Source organism: Hemitrygon akajei, chromosome 7, assembly GCF_048418815.1.
Source record: "Hemitrygon akajei chromosome 7, sHemAka1.3, whole genome shotgun sequence".
Lineage (NCBI taxonomy): Eukaryota > Metazoa > Chordata > Chondrichthyes > Myliobatiformes > Dasyatidae > Hemitrygon > Hemitrygon akajei.
This window is the reverse complement of record NC_133130.1, coordinates 91,654,995-91,678,136: the sequence shown is the minus strand read 5'-3', so window position 1 is coordinate 91,678,136 and position 23,142 is coordinate 91,654,995. Positions and strand designations below refer to the sequence as shown.

At 43.2% G+C, this 23,142-nt stretch overlaps 1 protein-coding gene across 3 annotated transcripts; it reads right to left on the bottom strand.

Annotated features, from left to right (window-relative positions):
* Window positions 1-713: 713 nt before the first annotated feature.
* Window positions 714-22,965, bottom strand: bud23 (BUD23 rRNA methyltransferase and ribosome maturation factor). Of its 3 annotated transcripts, none has more exons than XM_073051417.1 (12): window positions 22,783-22,965; window positions 22,144-22,181; window positions 18,912-19,007; window positions 16,886-16,968; window positions 13,579-13,675; window positions 12,745-12,841; window positions 12,175-12,225; window positions 10,486-10,571; window positions 9,906-9,951; window positions 6,842-6,900; window positions 2,063-2,152; window positions 714-1,309 (listed from the first exon to the last, which is right to left on the bottom strand). In XM_073051417.1, exons 1-12 carry the CDS (start codon window positions 22,828-22,830, stop codon window positions 1,255-1,257), a joined length of 846 nt encoding a protein of 281 aa, XP_072907518.1. In that variant the 5' UTR covers window positions 22,831-22,965; the 3' UTR covers window positions 714-1,254. The 3 variants fall into 3 exon arrangements, with proteins under 3 accessions (XP_072907518.1, XP_072907519.1, XP_072907520.1); XM_073051418.1 differs by lacking the exon at window positions 22,783-22,965 and adding an exon at window positions 22,649-22,700; XM_073051419.1 differs by lacking the exon at window positions 18,912-19,007.
* Between the last annotated feature and the right edge of the window lie 177 nt (window positions 22,966-23,142).

Here is a 23,142-nt window from a genome sequence, read left to right as displayed (position 1 = left end):
GAAACAATACAACTTTAGCACTAGTCTAGGGCCACGCTCACAAGATTGGAAAATAATGCTCAGACCCTGTAATTCTATCCTGGTGGACACTGAAGCTGACCATCAAACTGCTTTCAACTGTCAAACTCACTTCCTCATTTTAATCCAATATTTTGCATCGCACTCTAGTGCTCGCCTCTGCACCTTAGTAAAGTTGCCCCCTTCATAAACTGAGAACTTCTGACAATGGATTCAGGATATAATCACCACCACCAGAATGCCTCCCCACTGCTAGACCCTTTCACAATCCTTTTTTTTTAAGGAATGAACTAATCTTTGATCCCTAGTGTTACTAGAGGTGCCACTTCTCCTATTGGAGAATGCTATGTATTTCCTAAGATGTCTTCCTGGATGCATTAAATTTTCCGTCTGTTATCTTTCACACGGTACAATATCAGAAAAGTCAGAACCTCCTTTTATTGTTGCTTATTTTTCAGCAATGTGTGCCTGACCATTTGCTATCTATTCTCCCAACTGTTCAGAGATAATTGCACAAGTTCAATCCATTTGATAATTCTAATATTTTAACTTTACTCACAGCTATCATTTAACTGAACTCTGAATGACACAGCATCGCTGCGCTGTTATTCCTGCCCTTTAAGCAATGTCCCATTAACGACAGGAATATTACAGGTACATGAATCGGGACTGGGAAAATAAAGTACTGTACAGTATTTTACTTGGTCTTGGACAAAAAACAATATTTAATTCAGAGATTTCATAAATCAGATTAAAACATTCATCTTATAACTACAAGCAATCAATAAAGTACGTTTTTTTAAAGATTGATGTTGGCCGACATCCCATAATTTAATGAGGTTTATCACTGGGAAATAAAATCTATCTTCATCATTGAGAGTTGGAAGATAGTAATACTTTTCCTTGTGCAAGATCAGGATCAATAGTGTGATGTGGTGCAGGCTTCAATGTGCTCAGCCTTTTGATATCCAGGCAAGATCTGGACAGTTTGGGATACTGAACCATTCTGAGACCCTCTCCATCAAAAGGCACCGAGGTGAAAGAGGGAGCAGGCTTCGTTCAAACTGTTCATTATTCGCAAAGCTAGTCAGTCCCTTTTTGAGATCTGCAAAATGGAGAAGCCACTCCCTGGTAAAAGGGTTGGCGTGGTTATTAACCACTAGAGGTACATGTCGAGTGAACATCTTGTAGGGTTCTGCAAGCTGTAACCAAATTAAACTCTCGGCCACTGCCTTCCTAAAATCGAGCCTTCCTCTTCCTTCCAGTGTATTTGGTGTCACTTCGAACTGTCCTGCAGAGGGAAAAGGAAAAAGCAGTTAAAAGTCACCACACCTTAGAGATCTTTAAACTGGTTCTTCACTGCGTGGAAAAAATACATTTCACTATCTTTCCAACATAAGAATTGAAATAGTGTAGAAGTTAAAAGTACATGAAAAGCATTAGAATGGAGTGCCAAATACAAATGACACTTACACAAATATGGCTGGCTGAACAAACAGCCTCATACTTTGCTCTACTTTAATTGATTCAAAGAAAAAAAACAGGACAAGCTCATATCTACTCCCATGACTCTTGGGAGCTGCCAACTCCAACAGATAAAGGTAACTTCCATTCTCCTCTGTGGAAGAAACCTATTCCATCATATCTCACTGCCTCCTCTGGACAGCAACAAACAGGATAAAAAAAAAATTTGCTCAAAAGGGATTTTGAATGCTTGTGCTTCAATGGGAAGAATTTTTATTTGCCTTTGCACTGTATCTCAGGGCACATAACAATGCTGAAACACGCACACATATACCGATGATGTTCAATTTTGAAATCCATACCAAGGCAGTGGCAGGAAAAAAAACACTGACGCAGTTTCACTGTGTGATAGAGCAACCTGCTTGCAGCAACGAACAGAACCATGCACAGTCAGTGCAGGCACAAGGGTCGGAGACATACGAAGATTACTTACTGGTTCCACACACTAAACAGGCCAGGGATAAGTTTTCACTGTGATTCTCATTACTCGCAGAAATGGCTCGGCCCACAAGCCCCTCACCTTCCTTGACGCCTTCGCCGCTCCTTCTTCTCCAGAATCCAGTCCCTGCTTCCCTTCACAGATTTCCCCTTCATGTTCTTAAATCTCAACCTGCAGAAGAAGACTTTCTTCAAAATTATTGGAATCAAGCCAAGTCTTGAGTGAACTCCTTTAGAGGTTGTTTTAAAAGCATGGTTACTTATCAGCTGTCCGCTTGTTGCCCATTTTCTCTCCAAGGACTAGGTTTATGCCTTCCCTAATATATTCCTCCAATCAAGTGTTCGTGAACTAAGTCTGCAAGTCCTGAAGAAGGGAGCTCAAGGCAAACATGTCCCAAATGTGATGACAATGGAAATATGAAAGACCATGTTCCCCCCTCCTCCATCAGCAGCAGCAGTGGCTGCCATTGGTTCTCTAGCTCCTGCCAGCTGTCAGCCATACTGCTGACCTTTAACTCAAGCTGCTGAAAGCGGGTTGGAACATTAAGGTGTTGGCGGATAAATCCAATCCTCTACAAGGCTAACTTCATTTGTCTTACAGTCTTATAATGGATGTTCAAATTAGAAATGAGTTTGTCACCACTGGATACAACCAGTATCTAATTCAAGATCCCTCTGCAATGCCTCCTTGGTTTCCTAGATTTTTCCTCCCATCCACAAAAATTAATCATGGGGGACGTGTGCAGTGTCCCAGCACACTGAATTCACATGAACTATGAGCCTTGCTATCTGGACAACAGCCTCATCTGCTGGTTATTGCAGCAGATCGCACTGCAATCCACCTGTAGATTAACTATGCATCAATCAGCCTTCCAGTAGAAATCAATGGACTACGGTAAGGATTGTGAAACAGGTTACTTCTTCCCTCCCGATCACACACCTTCCTGTTCCAAGGGTATTCCCTTCCTGTCTGAGCAAGACACTGAGGTGTGGGATCAGCCCAGGATATTCAGAGTCTGGAACCCACTAAAACAACTACCTGTTCAATCCCTTCCGTGAAGGTACTGATTCATGCTGGAATAGTCTGACAGGTGACTCTTCTTCACTGATTTGTCCACATGGCTTTTCCTTGTACATGGGCCATCAAAAGGATGAAATCTGCCTTTAACAAAGCTGCCAACCACAGGCAGCCACGTCAAATTTCTGTGTGGGGTGTAAGTCTGTCTGAAACGATGTGCTTCATGATGGAGTATCAGTGGATCACCCGATAAATGTACACAAACCTATCTCAGTTAAGAGCTTCCTACAGGGATTATCGACAGTGATGAGGGAAGAGACCACCCCACCCCTATTATTACTGTCCATACGTCACTGGAGATCTGGGAGCTGGTGTTACAGCCACTCCTTGAAAACAAACTGTGACCCTCTGATCCGGGGCTCCATTTGTTTGGAAAGAGTTTCTTCACATGATCTGAGGACCGATTTACACTATGAAGGCTGCTTATTGCCCCGCCCATCACCAAAGGTGGTGGGGACAGGCATATTCCATGTAGTTTGCATGCCGACGATTTCCTCCTAAGCTAGGGAATCTGCAAGGGAGCATCACATTTTATTTATGCAGCAAACTCACAAGTTGTAAGAGGCAGGAAAATGCAGCAGCCAGCAGCTTTCAGCTGTCACAACGACATTCCTCAATTATTATTGGTTTCTCAGTGAAAGACAGAGACTGCAACCCTCTTGCCTTAATGTGAGATACCTACAAGCAGTAATCATTACATGCATGCATGAGTTGCTTCAAAATGATCTATAAATTTACTGTGCAAACATGAGGAAATCTGCAGATGCTGGAAATTCAAACAACTCACACAAAATGTTGGTGGAACGCAGCAGGCCAGGCAGCATCTATAAGGAGAAGCACTGTCGACGTTTTGGGTCGAGACGCCGAGATAATCTCTTAGTATCTTTCCCTTCAGTCAGTCCTGACGAAGGGTCTCGGCCTGAAACGTCGTCAGTGCTTCTCCTTATGAATGCTGCCTGGCCTGCATTTTGTGTGTGTTGTATAAATTTATTGTAATTCTTTTTAAAATACAGCTTTTAAATACGTCAAAGTATTCCAGTAATAATTAAATACACAGACTCTGCTCTCTCCCATTCTGTCTAGCAGTGAATCCCTGTATGTAGAGAAGCAAAACTCTTTATCTTCTTCCTCGGTATTTCAAATCAGAGTGACAAGTTTACACAGCACATACGACAGACTGACTTAGCTGACTAGGCTGTAATCTTGGGCACATGAAGAGCCACAGAAAAGTCACATGAACTTCATATCATCTGCGAAATGCAACATCATGTTGCTGCCAGGCTTTAGTTAAAGTGAAACTCACACAGGATCATGCAATATTCTGTTATTACAGTGATTAGGAAATCAGGGATGTGCTTGGTGTCCAAAAGGAACTGGTTTTTCATCAGAAATTTAGTTTAAAAGGTCAATTACGTGACTGGTTCAGAATTGCCCCACACCTTGCAAATAATTGGAAAGCCACAAGTCTAGAGCTTTGCAAATATAGGTTTTCTTAGTTCCAATGTTCAATTAAACTGATCTGTGACTAGAATTTTCCACTATGGGTACAGGTCTATCGGAAATGAGCAAGATTTATTGATTGAGCTACAATTAGTAACTACAATGACCACAGTGTGCCCCTCCTATCTAGGAGGCGCACGCGCAGAATGATCTTAGTGCAGCTTCTCTTCCTCCTGCTATGTCCTATTGCCTCTTTCCCTATTAAATTTAAATGCATTCTTCCCTTTGATCTTACATAGTAACGTACAGTCTCCTGGTCCATCTCCTCATTCGATCGTGCATCTCTCTCCCATTTCTTGTTTTCCAGGTTCCCACTTTCCCAGACATGTTCAGCAACATAACCAGGCTCAGCCTTTGCCACAAACCCCTGGCTCCAATAATAAGGCCTTTAATCCCTCCCTTGTTCTCCACATCCTAACTTAATGGTTATTTGGTACCATTCTTTATCAGCACATTCCTTGTGGTCAGTTAATACACTTTAGCTGGTGATATGTTGTTTCAAGTGTCAGTGCATTCTCTTCCACAGTCTGCAAGTTTTAAATGTTTTCCTGTTTTCAGGGCCTGCCTTTGCAATTCACATCATTTCTGATGCTGTCTGGTAGTGGGTACACAAGCCCAAAGTCACACACAATCAATTTTAGGGAGTTCTGAAGAAGGGTCTTAGCCTCAAACGTCGACTGTTTATTCATTTCCACAGATGCTGCCTGACCTTCTGAGTTCCTCCAGCACTTTGTGTGTGTAAGTTTAGGAATAGCCACTTTCCTGTAACCATCAGTTTCTTGAAACAACCTGCACAATCCTAATCCTTCCTCGGCAATGGAACACTACTGACCGCCTCTTGACAACCACAGACTTTCTCTCTCTCTTTCTCTTTACACACACTAATGTCTTGTTTTGCATTCTTTTTCTCTCTTCGCTCGTGTATTTGATGTTCTGTGTGTTGTCTGAACCTACGTGCCTGCGATGCTGTTGCAAGTTTTTCACTGTTCCTGCCCCTCACCAGACCTGCAACATGACAATAAATGTGGCTCGACTCAACTATCGTGCTTTGCTTCTCAACCTACTGCAATGTCCACACTGAGTTAATACAGTGTAACTATTTCAACAAAACCCTACGATTAAACTATTATTCTGTTATACTGAGGTAGTGATACACATTCTGACATAAGCTTTTATATGTACTAAGACTATTAAACACCTATTTGTTTAATGGTCACACAAGAACCTGCAGACACTGGAACCCCTTCTCTTTAAACTGGCTAACTTCCCTCTCCAAAACAGTCCTGAGGCAGGGTCTCCACCTGAAACATCAACAATTCCTCCTTACCCCATCCCCATAGATGCTGCTCAGCTTGAGTTCTTCCAACAGTTTGTTTTTTACTGTACTTTTTAAGCTGTATCTTACAACACGTCACATCTTTACACCATGTACCAATCTAGTCCCTCCTTAAACATGTCTAAGCTAGTCACCTCCGACTCTCTACCCACCTCAATCACCTTAAGCTCCACGTCAGTACTCAAAGTCAATATTCCTTCTCAATCTCTTAGTCGAGTTTACCGTGATTTTCACAAGCATACACATGCACAGAAGTAATGAAAATCTTAGCTACAGCAGGGTCACAGGGATAGTGGATCAAATAATGTATTCAGAACAGAAACACAAATTATACACAATTTTTACCAAAAAAAACGGTTAGTTTTTCAAAACTCCATTGTGAAAAGCTGTCGAAGCACTGTCACCGAGGTAGTTATTAGAGCTGTGCAGCTTTGTTCAAAAGCTGAATTGTTGAAGGGAAGTAGTTGTCTTGAATCAAGTAGAATGGGACTTCAGACTCCTATACCTCCCGCTCAATGGCAGCTGTGAGAGGATGGCATGGTTCAGAAGGTGGGGATCTTTGATTGTAGATGCAGTCTTCTTAAGGCAGCACCTCAGGTAGGCAAAACCAATGGTGGGGGAAGGGGAGAGGCGCGGGAAAGGGGGGGATTGAGCTGAGCCCTCTTATTCTGTGCAGTTTGTTACGCTCCCCTCATTTGCATTGCTGTATCAGATGTAACCAGTCAGGATCCTTTCAACAGTAACTCTGTAGAAGGTTAGTGTTTGGTAACATGTTGAACCTCCTTAACCTCCAAAGAAAGTAAAGAAGCTGACATGCTTTCCTTATCTTTATGATTCTATCTACGTTCTGGGCCCAGGACAGGTCATTCAATACGTTAACACCTGAGTGGATTTAGTGATGCTGACTATTATGCATCAACGATCTCCCGCAAGTGTAAAGATCATACCTGGCATTTGTAAACTGCACGTGGCTCTTCATGTCCTCTTCCTGCTCCGCTCCAAGGCCCTAAACATGAAATGAGAGAACAAAATACAAACTCAGCGTGATTATCACGGGAATCCATGTCCATTTCATACAGAAGTCCAAAGACAACAGACAAGGTTGGAGGAGGTCCACGTGAACCTTTGCCTCCCCTCGAAGGACCGTTTAGGCCATGGATGATACCGAGGGAGGTGGTGCAGAGACAGTACTTCAGCTCTTACAATGGTAGGGGAAAAGTGCTGAGGGCTAGGGAGGGGTCAGCGGGGAGGTATGAGCAGATGAGGGAGTTAGAGGGAGCAGTCCTTGTAGAAGGTAGAAAGAGGTAGGGTGGGGAAGGTGTGGCTCAGTGGGACCTCAGTGCTGCTAGCAGAAATGACGAAGAACAGTCCAAATGCAGAGGCTAGTAGGGTGAGAGGTGAGGACTAGTTAATCTCTGGTCTGTCTGTAGGGCACTAGAAAGGGAGCAAAAATCTACGAAACAGAGCAGATGTGAAAGAGGGCTCTGTCAACCACAGTAGAAAGGGAAGCCACAATTCCTGAAAAAGGAGGTCAATTCAAATTTCCTAGAATGGAAGGCTTTGTCTTAAGAGCAAATGTAGCAGAGATGAAGAAACAAGGGGAAAGGCATGGCATTCTTCCAAGGAACAGAGTGAGAAAAGGAGTAATTTAGGTGGCTGAGTGAGTTGGTGGGTCTATCGTTAATAAACCCACTCATAGTGAATATCTGAAGGGAATGAAAATGGGATGGGCCAGAGGAGGTTCAGAAGGGGGGAGTGGGGACAGTAAATACCAGTAAAAATGACTCCTGAGGTAGAGAGAGAAAGATACAGAAAAGAGCAGTTTAAGAAACAGTCCATGTGAATTTGAGAATATGGTAGAAGTAGTGGCAAAGATGACAAGACTGATGCTCTGCAGGAGCTAGGGAAGCAGCACCAACGGGGTAAGATTTGGGGAGTGGTACAAGGTGGAAACAGGGACTGTTCTACACAGACAATGAAAAGACAGGCATAGCTGGCACCTATGTGTGCCCATGGCTCCAACTTTGATGTGGAGGAAGTGAGTAGAATTAAAAGAGAAGTTGTTTGGGGTGAGAACAAGTTCAGCCAGATGGATGAGAGAGCCGGTGGTGGGGTATGCACATCAACTGTGTTCAACTTGACTGACATCACAAATGGGAAAGAACAATTTTCAGCAACAACAGTCAAGATACCAGTGCTCTGACTCAATAATGCAAGAGGTTGTGCAGATGCTGGAAATCTTGGGCAATACAACCATAATGCTGGAGGAACTCAGCAGATCAGGCAGCATCTACAGTAGGGAAGAAACCGTCAATACTTTGGGCCAAGACCTGATGAAGGATCTCAGCCCAAAATATTTACGGTACTCTCTTCCACAGATGCTGCCTGACTTGCTGGGCCCCTCCAGAATTTTGTGCATTGCTGTCTCAATACACTGCTTCAACTTGGAAAGACTCAGCATGGCCTTCCCTTCCACCAAACAAGTGTAACTGATTAACTTGCCACCAACTTATCCAGGAGCTTATCAAGTGTGCTTGGTTATGATAATCACCTGGTGGGCACCCCAATTCTCCACACCGCATGGAGCCAGGCTGCTGTCAGGTACCACCTCCTTGTTGAGTTTGTTCTTTCAGCAGTTAATAACAGCTCTTGTCCATGCCTTCATCAGATTGGGCTAAATTTAAACTCAAATCCCAGAGATGACCGAATGGCACATCACCCTCTACTAGGGCAAGGGCTGCCAAAAGCAGCTTGCCAGAGTCCTCTATCCTGGGCTAATCTTTCAAGTTGTCCCCAGGTGTAGCACATCTTCTTGCTCCATCCTCTCCTGGGGATGAAGTCTTTGGAGCTTCTGTAGCACGGTGTTTTTACCGGATGGGGTTGCAAGCCCCATGCCCAACCCTCTTTCTTTTGTAGACAGGCTTGGGAAAGCCCGTGGCAGAGTTTTAATGTGGATTACATATGGTATTTGACCATTAGTGTCTTCACGTGGTATATTTCTGCTTTGACTGGGATGCACAAGCTCACAGCCTTGGTTTTTTTTTGACAGATTCAAGTCAGGAAACACCTTCCAGCATTTTTATAAAATACCTTGGGTTTAGATATCCGAATATTTATTTTAAATTCAAATGATGTACCCCAACTAGAGTTGTTACAGAGTGAGAACAAGGTGGTGAGCACCCGCCACTGTAGTATTTCTGAAATCCCGGTTTGATTTCTTGCGAACAAGTAACTTACGCTTAATAGACTGGGATACAGAAGAAGGGGAAAGAAAGATAACAAAGGTGCTCAGCAATTCCAAGCTTATAAACAACATAAAGGTTGTTCCTACTGGAAAAGTACACAGATACAGACAAGTCAGCAACAATGCCAAGGGTGCCAATAAAATGGGGTTTCAAAATACTGCCCCTGGGGAGGGCTAGGCCAATGATCACCTGTGTTAATTTAACTATATTTTATTTATTCAATGGGTTACAGTTCAGAATAGGCCCCTTTGGCCCACGCTGCCCTGCAACCCAAAATTTAACCCTAGCCTAATCAAGGGACAATTCACAATGACCAATTAACCTACCAACTGGTACATCTGTGGACGGTAGGAGAAAACCGGAGGACCCAGAAGAAACCCATGCAGTCATGGGGAACATGTACATGCTCCTTCCAGACAGCGGCAGGAACTTAAACTGGGTTGCTGGTACCATTAAGCGTAATGCTAACCATTATGCTACCGTGCCGCCCCAAGCTCCGTATAAAAGATACTGAAGCACAACTTCCTTTGCTATCTGACAAACTTTGAGGCCGAATATGCAGCACTGCACTATCTTGGGGTATTTGTGGGCACCATGTTTTCAATTCCAATTCTGCAGATATCATGGATGTAATCGGGCATTCAGAGTGAAGTCCTAAGGTATTATTTTTCGATAAGCTGCTTTGTGTAACCACGTATGTGACTTTTATCAAAATGAAACTTGACCAGTTCCCTAAAACCCCAATAAAATCTGATAGAATAGTTACCTTCGGCAGCTTTCCAGACACTCCTGCAAACAGACACAAGAAGAATCTAAGAGAAAAAGTTGCAAAAAGAACATTTGTTTATGTACAGCATTTTATCAAATTCGCAAGACATTCTGAAGTGCTACAAAGTGGGAAAAAAAATGCGTTTTAAAGTGCAGTCACTGAGCACAGAATAAACACAAATATTCTCCTTAATTTCCACCAAACCATCTGACTTAAATGATGAGATCCGGAGCTCAGCTGTCCACGTGGCTCAACCTTTTATTCAAAACCAACGAGATAACGGGCAAGGAAAACACTCCCATGCAGTTATTCACAACAAAAGATGAGAGACAAACAGCTTATGTCTACCTGGCAATGCTACCTCACAAATATCAAATGTCAAGCACACTATAGCAAGCAGTAAGTTTAGTCAGATCTATTTGTTCCCTTTCAACTGTGGAAAATATGCTGACAGCAGTATACCAAGGGTTAAACTGTTAAGGAAACAAATGACGACAGAACAAGAATACAATATCAGCTGCAGTGGTTCCCCTGACTATCATTGTCCCACTAGCAAGTCCAAGTCTCTGATACTCACTTTTTTGCTTTGTTGCTGTTGGGGTAATCCACTACCACACCACCTGTGAAACCAGCCTTCATCGCCTGGGCTGTGATCAACTCCATCTAGGGATTTTTAAAAAATGCCAACATTAACATGCAGCAATTATTTTTTTTTATATACAGTTGGCTAATCAGCAAGTCTTTTCAGGCATGTCAACTGCACAGGGAAATCACTGCGGACTGCGTTCAACTGCTGGAAACACTCAACAGATCAGGCAGCATCTGTGGAAAAGTAGCTAATCCTTCAGATCCAGTGCAAACAGTCCTAGACCTGAAAGGTTAACTGTGTCACTTTCTACAGATACAGCCTGACTAATTGACTGCTTCCAGCATTTTCTGTTTTTAGTTCATTTTTTCTATTATTTGATTTTCTTCAATCCAACTGCGCTCCTTCACCACGCACATACACTTGTAATGCAGACTTCAAGATGGCAATTTCTAGTGCAATCCTCCCAATTCAGAATCATAGAATTGCTGGTCCATATCAGATTAGCTAACACAGAACAGAGTTCTCATTGGATCTGGACTTAGCTGTCCACATGGCTCAGCCAATTAATGCACGAACAAGGATAGACAGCTACTAGAGTTACCGCCTTGCAAAGCCAGAGAGCCGGGTTTAATCTCAAACGTGGTACTATGTGTGGATTTTAGATGGGTGGATAAGAATTGACACAGACTCAGAGGACTGAAGGGCCTGTTTCTATGCTTTCCCAACTTTTAAGCTTCTGACAGTCAAATAAAATTTGGATTTGACATGAATTATTATTGTATATCGGTGACAGTTGTTGCTTGTGTCATCAGACACAATCTACAAACACTTAAGAGGACATAGCAAAAGGTAAACTAACTACCTTGTGATGATGAGGTGCTTAAAATGCACACAAAAGTACCCTGGACTCAAAAGGCAATAAGATAAAACACCCAATTTGCTAGGCGCCATTCTAAGTTTTAGGTTGTAGTTCAATTCTTTCTCTGAGTACTGGGGGTGCAAGCTGTGTTATAGAAAGGGAAGGGGCGAAAAAAAATGAGGGAAACAGACATACCTAAATTATACTTCATGCAGGTACCATTTCTCATTGAAGGAACAACCCAGCTGGCCTACTCCAGTGGTTCCTTCACTTTATCCCTGCAAACATGGGTCTTCTCTCACCTCTATACAATTTCCTTTTGGAAGTTTTTACTGAACCTGTTGCCAATATTCTTATGCTCAAGGCAATTTGAAGAAAGTATGTACTCTGCTTATTGCTTTGAGTGATGCTCTTCTGTAGTTTAACAGCTCTGTTGTTTTGACCATTTAGACAGGTGGGCAAGGAGCAGTGTTACCGTCCATAAAGCCAGCCGGGGTAACCACTCTTCCGAACAGAAGACAACTAAACACCACGGCACCAAAATGACAGTAATCTAATAGAATGTCTTGCAAATGTTAAGCCAAGCATATGCTGTAATGATTAAATCTTGATGAGTTCACACACCGTCAATGGTCACTTAAAAGCATCAGTCACAAAACATAAATGGATTACAATGTCTGTGGCATGCTGAATTATCACAAAGATATCAACGTGATTCTCTGCACAATGAACTGGGGAAAATAGTTCCAGAGTGTGGGACATACACACGCCATATGTTGAGTGTTAAGTGCCATTGTTTGAATGCTTTAACAACCAACCTGCTCAGAATTCTCAGGATAAAACTGAAACACAGCTCTAGCTCCTCGCACCTGTTAAACAAATGAGTTCAGAAAACTGATTATAAAATAGAACATAATTGGTTCCCACTTTGATCAGAGTAAATAACAGTATATCCAAGAGGTAACAAGGGAGACACTCCAAAAGGCTACACACGAAACCCCAACTACATCATTTCCGTCAAAGATCACAGACCCTTCCAAGCTAGAGCCCACTCATTCGTTCTGTACCTTGTCGTATGACGTGAGTGATCATGGTCTTTTCATGACTCCTCCCCCTTCTTCAGCCCTGTATCTCTTTTACCAATCAACTTCCCAGCTCTTTACTTCACCCCCACCTCCCAGTTTCACTTATCACCTTGTGTTTCTCTCTCCCCTTCCTCCACCTTTTAAATCTACTCCTCATCTCCTTTTCTCCAGTCCTGCCAAAGGGTCTCGGACCAAAACGTCGACTGTACTCTTTTCCATAGATGCTGCCTGGCCTGTTGAGCTCCTCCAGCATCTCGTGTGTTACACACCTGGATTATAACTGCTTTGCATACCGAAGCTTACCAGACAGGCATAGAGAGAACTGAAGAATCTGTAGAGCCGTTTTGGAGGGTTATGACTCTTCTTATCTGCATTGCACAACCACTGAAGAGCAGAAATACTAAAGAGAGAAAGAAAAAGAAAATCATCAAAGTCATTGCTGCTACCTTCAGTTTTCTTTTAAGTTTACCAGTTCTCCATCAGATATTTATGATTGAGTGTTTGGCTTCCGATTAAATGAGAGTTAACCCAATGCACACTATCACTGAGGGATGTTTTGGATAACTGGCATGATGTCAAATGAGGGCAGAGAAGCTGGAAAAATGAACATAATTGCTATAAGTTTGATGTTAGAACTGCTGCCTTACAAGACAGCTGAGAGCTTTGTTCAAACTTGATGTCTGGGTGATGTGTAACAAAATGCGTGTGTGTAAACAGAAGTTACATAGTAGAAAATCAAAAATAATCTGCTTCTCTATGTTTGCTGACCAGATTTTGTCTGGTGGCTATGAACTCCTACTCTTTTACAAACCCACCATTATTTCATCCACATCCAACTCCAAAACTCCCCCAAAATTCTTCCCCAGTCCAGCCAGCTTAACCCACAGCTTTATTTTTCACTGCTGTTCTAATGGAAGCCACATCTTTCACTGCCCGAGCCTTAAGCTCTTTGACAATGCTTTTGGTCGCATCTTAATATCCTTCAGTGCTGAGGAACAAAATTTGTCTCAAATTGTTACCACGAGTTCCTTAAAAATTTTACAAGACTCTACAAGGAAGGAAGTTGGCATTATTGGGATAAAAGAGACTTAACTGAAAGAGGACTCCTATACGACTAGAGGCAATGAAAGCTTTTACCTGATGCAGCCATCAAAGCTGCCGGGCCGGAATGGCACACCCGCACCCATGTCTCCTAGAATAAGATCACCTTCTACCTCTCTCTCCAGTGCAACATCTATCAGGAAAAAGGGGGAAAAAAAAATCTATGGTCATGTAAAGGGGAAAGGGCAACGCAGAACTTAAGAGTAGCAGACTGGGAGCCTTATCACTTCTGGCCATTTTCAAGTACGTGATTGATCATCACAAAAATAACAGATTATTTGAATTAGTTTTCAGACTGGTCCCTTAACCCTCCTAAAATTGAAGCATTAAAAGAAGTTCCCTACATAATAATCCTCCCATGCAAGCATCCGGAATGGAGGCACAGAAATACAGTAGGTCATTCAGTCCTCTAAAGCTCTGCATGTTTTCTCAGTCTAATCCAGTAACCATTTCCCAGTTTTCCCACTCCTTCCTGTCTAAATCTGCTAACCTTTTCATGAACCACATCCTTAACATCTCATCCTGTGAAATCTCAACTTATGCTCACTTCTCAACCACTTAAACATTAAACAGAGTCTAATGCCACAAGCCTGTTCAATCTTTGAAGTAGTAATATGCATTCTGAACTAAAGAAATGTACCTGCTTACAACTTGCAATACACCAATTCATTCCTATCAGTCTCCAGGGTTATTAACCTTTGATATCAATTAAAAATATTGAATAAGTTTATTTTGGTTTTTTATTAACATTGTGACGAGATCCTAAGGTTTATTCATTATGGACTGTGCCTTTAAAAAGAGAGAGTGTGTGCCACTGATTCAGAGAGGCACTGAGCAGCTCTCGAGTCGCTATGGTGATGGAAGGGCGGAGCTATGTAATGGACAGCTGGTGTTCAGCATGTTTGGGTATATACAAGGTCAGCTGGCTTTTCTGACACACAGACACACTGGATGAGCTTCGAGTGCCCACGAAAGGGTGGGTTTTGCTCGCTGTGTGGAAAAGGGTGACCTGTGGAGAGCTATCAGTGTGTTTAACATTTGCCTGGGTTGATAGCTTTACTGCGTGAAGATGGCACCCTTTGGCGTGGTCATAGTTAGTGACCTTAAAAGGCTTTCGGAAGACAATGGGAAGATCGACGGCATCGGCTTACTTGGATAACAAATCACCTCTCTCACACTCTCCTCAATTCTACTCAACTCAATATCACGGACTGAACTGACTTCGTTTCTATACCATCATAAGACTGTATCACTTACCACCTAAGCTTGAAGAAGTTTGGGGTTTTATATTTCCACATTTATATATGCATAAACTCTGCTAACCTGTTTGATTTATCTGGTTTTATATTATTATATTACGTAGTTACTAATAAAATAGTGTTTTGTTAACAGCAAAACCAGACCCCCAATTTTGTTCCATTTCTGCTGGTTCTTTTAACCCATTACAGGGTACATAACAACATCATTACCTGCAACACAGTTTTTAAATTTTGATTTTTGCATTCATTTTGGTTATCACCCTCTCAATGTCCTCAACCAACATGAGCCAATTTTATACCCTTATTCATAACTTTTATATTTTTAAAAGAGACCTGTACACCTGGCTATTTCTGGTACACGTCCCAGTAGCAAATTCTAAAATTTAAATGGCTGATAAAGCTGGGTACAGAACTCAAAATTAAAGAAAATTTTAAAAGAATTTTATATGCAGGAAATATAAAATAGAAACAGAAGCTATAGGTATTGAAAGCAAGACACAAAGGAGCTGGAGGAACTCAGCGGATCAGGCAGTCTCCATGGAGGGAAATGGACAGTCGAAGTTTTGAGTAGAGACCCTTCATACTTGGTAGGGTGGGTACCATATGCAGAAAGAGAATCAGAGTCAATGCACCAGAACGAGGAATGCCAGGAAAAGCTCATTAAGTTCCGGGGGGTGGGACGGGTTGACTTCATATGGGGTAAAACTGGGGTGACTATGAAGACAAACAATTTATCTGGACAAAAGGTGAATGAGAGCCGTCAGACAGTCAGGAGCTGTGACACACAGAGCAGGAAGGTATGCCTGGCAGATTAGTCTGGGTACATCCCCCCCAATTCTAGAAAATTGAAAAGAAAAAAAAGAGGAGCTGTGCTAATATCATAAATGACTGATATCAATAAATCAAATTATCCCAAAATATAAAATTCAATATATTGTAGAATCCAATTTAAGCAAGCAGCATCTTCAGTCTAGCATGGTACAACCTTCTCAACTCAACAGTCATCCCTACTACTGTTGGACACTTGACTTCTCGGTCTGTATCAATCATCCATCTGTGATATTTGGCTCAGCTGTTGTCTTTCTCTCTCTGCGAGTGGAGAACAATCCCAACCTGACCTGCTGGGCATGTCTTCTTGCTCTGCATTTCACAGTTCCTGCATCTTGTGTCAATGTTCTCACTCTCTACCTGCTCCCATTCATCATTTGTTTACAGCTTACCTCCACGGTCAGAGACGTCCCATTCTCCCTACCCACCCTGCAGCTGAACAAACTTCTTCTCTACTCTCCAGTTCTGACTATGGGTCTTTGACATAAAGATTAAACTCTGTTTCTCCTCCCACAGATGTGACCTGACCTGCTGAGTATTTCCAGAATTTTGAGTTTTTATTAGAACTCAGGAAAAAAAAGACAAGCTGCTTCCCAATGCTTAGAGTCTAATCACCTTCAGAAAACTTCCCATCTGTAACAACTCATAATCTAACTTCCTTTAAACAACAAGGACAGTTTCAGAGCATCAGGCTTACCAGATAAAATGGAACCAACTTATACAACCTAAAGGGCAGAGCCTCAGGATTTTCTTACTTTGCAGCAGGCAATCGTTAAAATGGGGCTCCGCTACACAATTAGCTAGCCTTCCAGCTCTGAAAAACACACCACACCTCCAGAATCAAGGGGCAAAGGAAAAGGCACTTCAAGAAATAAAGATTCATGCTCTGAAGTGGCTAAAAATGTGGAACCTGCTGTCATGTGCCTTTAAGGTAGTTTAGCGTTAGCACATTTAAATATTCTCACAGAAGTTGATGTTAGAGTAAGTGTCCGCATCAGGTACCCCCATACACTACGATAGTGTAAGCTCAACACATGGTCAACAGCAGAAAACATGAACATAAACCCAGCTTATCATTATACAGATGTTTTCCAAAATCTGACTGTGGAATTGACATCTGCCCAACAAGAGACCAGACCAAACGTAGAAATGGAGGAGGTTCTGTCTGCTTAGAAATAGACAAAAGAGAAAGCACAGCAATGGGTGGCACAAAGCCTCACCGCAATCAAGCTGCGTAATACTGTCGTGTCACCTACCTAGCATGGCTGAACTGATATCGACACCAACCCACTGATGTCCTTCTTCAGAAAGGTAATCCCCACTGAGTCCTGATCCACACCTGGGAAACAAACAGAAATGGCTGCATCAGCCACTTTCAATAGACAATAGGTGCAGAAGTAGACCATTCGGCCCTTCGAGCCTGCACCGCCATTTTGAGATCATGGCTGATCATCTACTATCAATACCCGGTTCCTGCCTTGTCCCCATATCCCTTGATTCCCCTATCCATAAGATACCTATCTAGCTCCTTCTTGAAAGCATCCAGAGAATTGACCTCCACTACCTTCCGAGGCAGTGCATTCCAGACCCCCACAACTCTCTGGGAGAAGTAGTTTTTCCTTAACTCTGTCCTAAATGACCTACCCCTTATTCTCAAACCATGCCCTCTGGTACTGGACTCTCCCAGCGTCTGGAACATATTTCCTGCCTCTATCTTGTCCAATCCCTTAATAATCTTATATGTTGCAATCAGATCCCCTCTCAATCTCCTTAATTCCAGCGTGTACAAGCCCAGTCTCTCTACCCTCTCTGCGTAAGACAGTCCGGACATCCCAGGAATTAACCTCGTGAATCTACGCTGCACTTCCTCTACAGCCAGGATGTCCTTCCTTAACCCTGGAGACCAAAACTGTACACAGTACTCCAGGTGTGGTCTCACCAGGGCCCTGTACAAATACAAGAGGATTTCCTTGCTCTTGTACTCAATTCCCTTTGTAATAAAGGCCAACATTCCATTAGCCTTCTTCACTGCCTGCTGCACTTGCTCATTCACCTTCAGTGACTGATGAACAAGGACTCCTAGATCTCTTTGTATTTCTCCCTTACCTAACTCTACACCGTTCAGATAATAATCTGCCTTCCTGTTCTTACTCCCAAAGTGGATAACCTCACACTTATTCACATTAAACATCATCTGCCAAGTATCTGTCCACTCACCCAGCCTATCCAAGTCACCCTGAGTTCTCCTAACATCCTCATCACATGTCACACTGCCACCCAGCTTAGTATCATCAGCAAACTTGCTGATGTTATTCTCAATGCCATCATCTTTTGAGAGATAACAAGCACCTGGGCACCACATCTCTGACCCAGTCTTGGACAAGACATGGAACTCTTGGATTTCTGTCACTCTAAAGATGCGCACACGTGCAGATTGTTACACAATATCAGAGGGCTATAATTTAAGGACTAAAATGACAAACATTTCCAAAATGATCTTTCCTCACAAAATGATCACAAATTCAACTGTGAACGTTCAGCAGCTGGTTTTCATTATGAATTGTTTATTCTGTTTGGGAGTGCAAGTGACATTAATATTTACTAATTCCGACTTCACACTCCCCCACATCAGCTTCGGAATGTACTCATAATGGGGATCACCCTGGATTTCACTCCAGGTATCCACATCTCATCGTTTTTTCCAGCCATCCCACAGCAGTGACGCACAAGAATCAGAGTGAAGGGATCACCAGTGTTCCAGATCGCCCCTCCTCACCAGCACGGACTTAGATGATGAATGGCCTAATTCTGCTCCTATTTGTGAGAAGGCAGGTGTGTGGGGTTGAGTGGCATCCGGGATCGGCCTTGAAGGAATGGCGGAGCACACTCGATGGGCAGAACGGTCTCCACACTATAGTAACTGGATTGAGTCCATTCATGCATCTTGGGCTGAAATCAAACCCAGTCCTACAAGAGGCAAAGCCAGTATCTAATGCACTCAACTTGAAAAACTATTCACCAAGAAAAACTCACAATAAACATTTTATTCCATATGAACATCCATTTTTTTTCACCTGTTGACAGGTGATGAGGAAACTATTGGGCAACTATATTCAGCAACTCATGCACCACTACTCCCAGATCTCCAGTGACGAATGAGCCTCAGAAGCAGATTCTGAATGCAATCTGTGAAAATGCACAAGGCAATACCTAGAGTAAAGCATGGGCAACTAACCAGTCAGACTCTACCGTACTTTCAATGACTGCATGAAAATTTCATACCCAACATCTAAGAGGAAGCAAGGTTGATCCTGTGGTAAATTCAGTAGTTCAACCGCTCTCTCTGACATCTGTGCCTGGATTTCAATCATACGAGTGCTGCAGAAGGGAAGAAACCACAAGTTTATTAAGTGGCAATGAGGGTGGGGCTGGTTTCAACCCTTAATGGACACCAATGATCCCGTTAAGAGTTTAAACAAGAAAGCAACATTCCTTACAGACTGGTACCAGTTTACTGCTGGAATGTCACCACTGATTAGCATCTTAATGTTATAACCACCACGTGACCAGGAAGAGTCATAGCTGACTCTTGACCATGACCAGGAAGAGTCAAAGTCACCTCGTCCATGCTGACCACAGCATCCTCCCTGCCAGTCCCAGTTACCCACATTCAGCCCTCAACTGTAGTGCAGCGGTTCATGTGACACGATTACAGCTTGGGGCTTCGGAGACTGGGGTTCAATTCCAACGTCATCTGTACATCCTTGCCGTGGAATGCATGGGTTTTTTCCATGTGCTCGGGTTTCCTCCCACAGTGCAAAGACGCACCAGTTAATAGACTAATTGGTCATTGTAAACTGCCCGGTGATCAGGTAGTGGTTAAAATGGGGACTGGTGGGCAGTGTGGCTCGAAGGGTTATAAGGAGATTCAGCGCTGTATCTCAATAATTATATAAACAAATAAACACCCAAGCCCCTACCCTCCATATACCTATCCAAATGCCTCTTAAATGCTGCAATATTACTTACCTTGACCTCTCCCTCTGGCAGCTCATTCCAGGTATTCACTACCCTCAAGTCTCCTCAATTTCCCCCCTCTTCACTCGTATCAGTGCACTGTACTCTCAGACTCCCCAGTCATGGGGAGGAGACTATGACCCTCCAGCTTATTGACACCCCTCATTATTTTATAAATTTCTATGTGGTCACTTCTTGTTCTTCTGCAATCCAAGGAATATAGATTCAGCATTTTAATATGACTCAGGCCACCTAGATCTCTTCTGCACCCTCTCCAACTTGACGATGTCTTTTTTATAACAGGCTGACCAAACTGAACACAATACATGAAGTAGAGTCTCACCAATTGGCTTATATTAGTGTAACATAATGTCCTTTCTCCTTAACCCATTGTCCTGACTGATGAAGACCAGAATGCTAGATGTTTTCTTCAGCACCCTGTCCACCTGCATAGCCACTTTCAGTGAACTGTGCACTCCCACTTGACCTTCAACCATCACCTTCTGCTTCCCATCATCGAGCCCTGAATTCACATCGCTAACTCCCAGTGAATCCCATGCAACTTAACGTTCCAGATCTGTCTGCCATGCAGCCTTGTCAAAGCTCCTATTAAAGTCCAAAGAGACAGCATCCAGTGTCTTAACTTCAACTGTCCCTTCAGTTACCTCATCAAAAAATTGCAAAAGATTTGTCCAGATAACCTCAAAAACCACGCTGACTATCCTGATTAGGTCTTGACTATCTAAGTGATGGTAGATCTTATCCCTCAGAATTCCCTCCAGAAACTTCTCTACAAATGAGGTCAGTTTCACCAACCGATGGCTCCCTGGCCTATCCTTTAACAATGGAATAACATTAGCCACTTTCCGGCCTTCAAAAACTTTGCCAGTATCTTACAATGAAGCAATTATTTCTACAAGGACCTCCATAATTTCTTCCCTGGCCTCCTGTAAGAACTGGGGATTTTCCCACTTCAATGTGCTTCAAGGCTGCAAATGTGCCTTTCCTTGTAATGTGCACATGATCCAACTCCTCACTACTTACTACACTCACTTCTCTGGCATTCGTGACATTCTCCTTGGTAAACACCTGGGAGAAACAGACAAAACCTTGACTTCCTCCTCTCCACACATAGGTAGACCTCATGGTCTTTAAGGTGGCCTAGTGTTACTGTCAAATATAGCTCAAGAAAAAGGATCTGGTGCTAAATGACAAACCTCTTGAGATAAACTTTAACCCATTCTGCCAAAACCATCTCATATCCTCTTTTTGCCTTCCTAATTTCCCTCTTCAGTCTGGTCTTAAACTTTTAATATTGACTATGGTATTCACCCCAAACACAATGGAGACTTCTTTCTTTTTCCTCACCAGTCCCTCATCATCTCGTGTGTCAGCCTTGGCTCCCTGAACACGGTGCCTGACAGGAACATGCTGCCCTGAAAAACTAGACCACTTGCAATTGCCTTTAACGAGAATCATCCAATCAAACCCAGCTCAATTTCCACAAAGTTCACTCTGCTTCATCTTTGGACATTAAACTGTGGATCTGTTCTGCAGTTTAAAACTAATGGAATTGTGGTCACTGGACCGTAAGCACTCCCCAAATACCCTTTGCCCACCTCAATCCCCAAGACGTGTGAAGAAGCCCGAAGACTGTGCAAATAGGATATCACAGTCAAACTTGCATCACACATCCTTCCATTTGGAAGTAGGATCTAGAAACAGTACTGAGCAAATCTCTTGGGGGGGCGGGGGGGGCTATTGTGCCTAGGACTTTTGCATTGTACTGTAGTAATTTTATGAAATGCACTGTACTCCTGCCACCAAAAAAAATTTCATGACATACATGAGCGATGATAAACTGATTCTGATATGGGTCTCCATTGTGGACTGAGAGTGGAAAGGGGGCAGAGAGAGAGAGAGAGGGGAGTCATTGTTGGGAGAAGGGGAGGGAGGGGAAGCACCAGAGAGACATTCTGTAATGACTGGCATCAAATGACTTTGCCTGGTGTCTCAGGGCTGGGTGTGGCTGCACCTGAAACTTCCCCCAGCTCTGGCGCTCCTTCTCTGCCACCTATCCCACACCCTTCACGTAGCATTCCACCCTCGCCATTCCCAACATCCATTGCTCCCACCAGACTTACAAACTCGCTCTCTGCTCCATGTTTACAAATACAGTACTGTGCAAAAGTCTTGGCACTCCAGTTATATACACATGTCTAAGGCTTTTGCACGGTACTGCATGTCCCCTCCCAAACCAGAGAATGTGGGACGTGCCAACACCAATCTGCCTCCATCAGTTACTTCAGTGTGGGCCAGGAATCAGGCCAATGTGATCAACAAGTCTGATGTACAAATCATTTTGCTGAGAAACTCTAACAACCTTAATAAAGATGATTCTTAAATACCAATAAACATAAAGCATGCAACAAAAACTTGGTCTTTATTACACACCGAAGATAATGAAAGAGCACAAACATGACAACAGAATACTTACTTCTGTGTATACTTCCTCGCTTCATCCACATTGTAAAACTGAAAAAAAATGTAAACCCATCAACTGTGGCAGTTGCTTAAATGGTCCTCAGTAGATCCCAGGCAAATCAGCAAAAGAGCACATCATCTCTGAGAAACAACATGCGGTCCTGGCAGGAAAGTTGACAAGTCATAGATTCTGAACACTGTGGCACTCATTTATGCAAAGTGAGAGGGTGTATCCGAGAAATCCTTAAATGCACGATGGCCCAGCACTTGAAAGCAGCAGCTTTCAGAATAATTGGCCTTACACTAATGGTATTGGGGGGGGGGGGGGGGTTAGCAAATCTCTCACATTCAACTGTCTTACATCACCTGCACAAGTACGGTGAGGTACAGTACAGCTACAACGCAAAGCTTGCCTGCAGCAACAGCACAGACACCACTGGAGTGTGCAGAATGATGAACCTGCCCGGAGGGGTGGTATTATCGCTCATGCCGGTGAGAGGAAGAAGAAAACCATTAACCTGACAATACCAGGGCAAACAGCTGCTGCCCTCACTATACTGGAAGACGGTCATCCCCTCTCCTCTCCCCCTTCCACCGCCCCCAATCCGCGATCCCCTCTCTTCCTCCGCCCCAACGCTGCCCTCTCCATTACCACTTCAGGGGGCGCCCGGTGCTCTGGCCTCCCGACACGACACGCCATGGTGAACACGTGAATACCCTCTCCACAACGTCATCATCCCGCGCCGCGCCTTTACATCTTCACTGCGCGACGAACTTCATCTTTGTAAAGGAATCGGGGCTTGGGCAGACGGGTGACTCAGCTGGTTCACTTTACCCTTCTTCCACGACTGTCGCCAATAGTTGATATTTACAGTGATATGCTCTTCCTTCTATGAAGGATCGTTTTTGATACATTGATTGATTGGTTGCAAAGTCAAAGTAAAATTTATTGTTATTTCCACAAGTATAATGAAAAACTTGAAGCAGATTCATAGGCACACAGTATAAATGA

Bases quoted from the DNA above. Each gene is read 5' to 3' on its own strand.
- bud23 (XM_073051417.1), bottom strand. From the start codon at position 22,830: ATGGCGTGTCGTGTCGGGAGGCCAGAGCACCGGGCGCCCCCTGAAGTG. The intron at 22,182-22,782 runs GTAATGGAGAGG...ATTTTTTTTCAG, and splicing joins ACCGGGCGCCCCCTGAAGTG to TTTTACAATGTGGATGAAGC. The intron at 12,842-13,578 runs GTAAAAGCTTTC...TTCTCTCTTTAG, and splicing joins AGCTTTGATGGCTGCATCAG to TATTTCTGCTCTTCAGTGGT.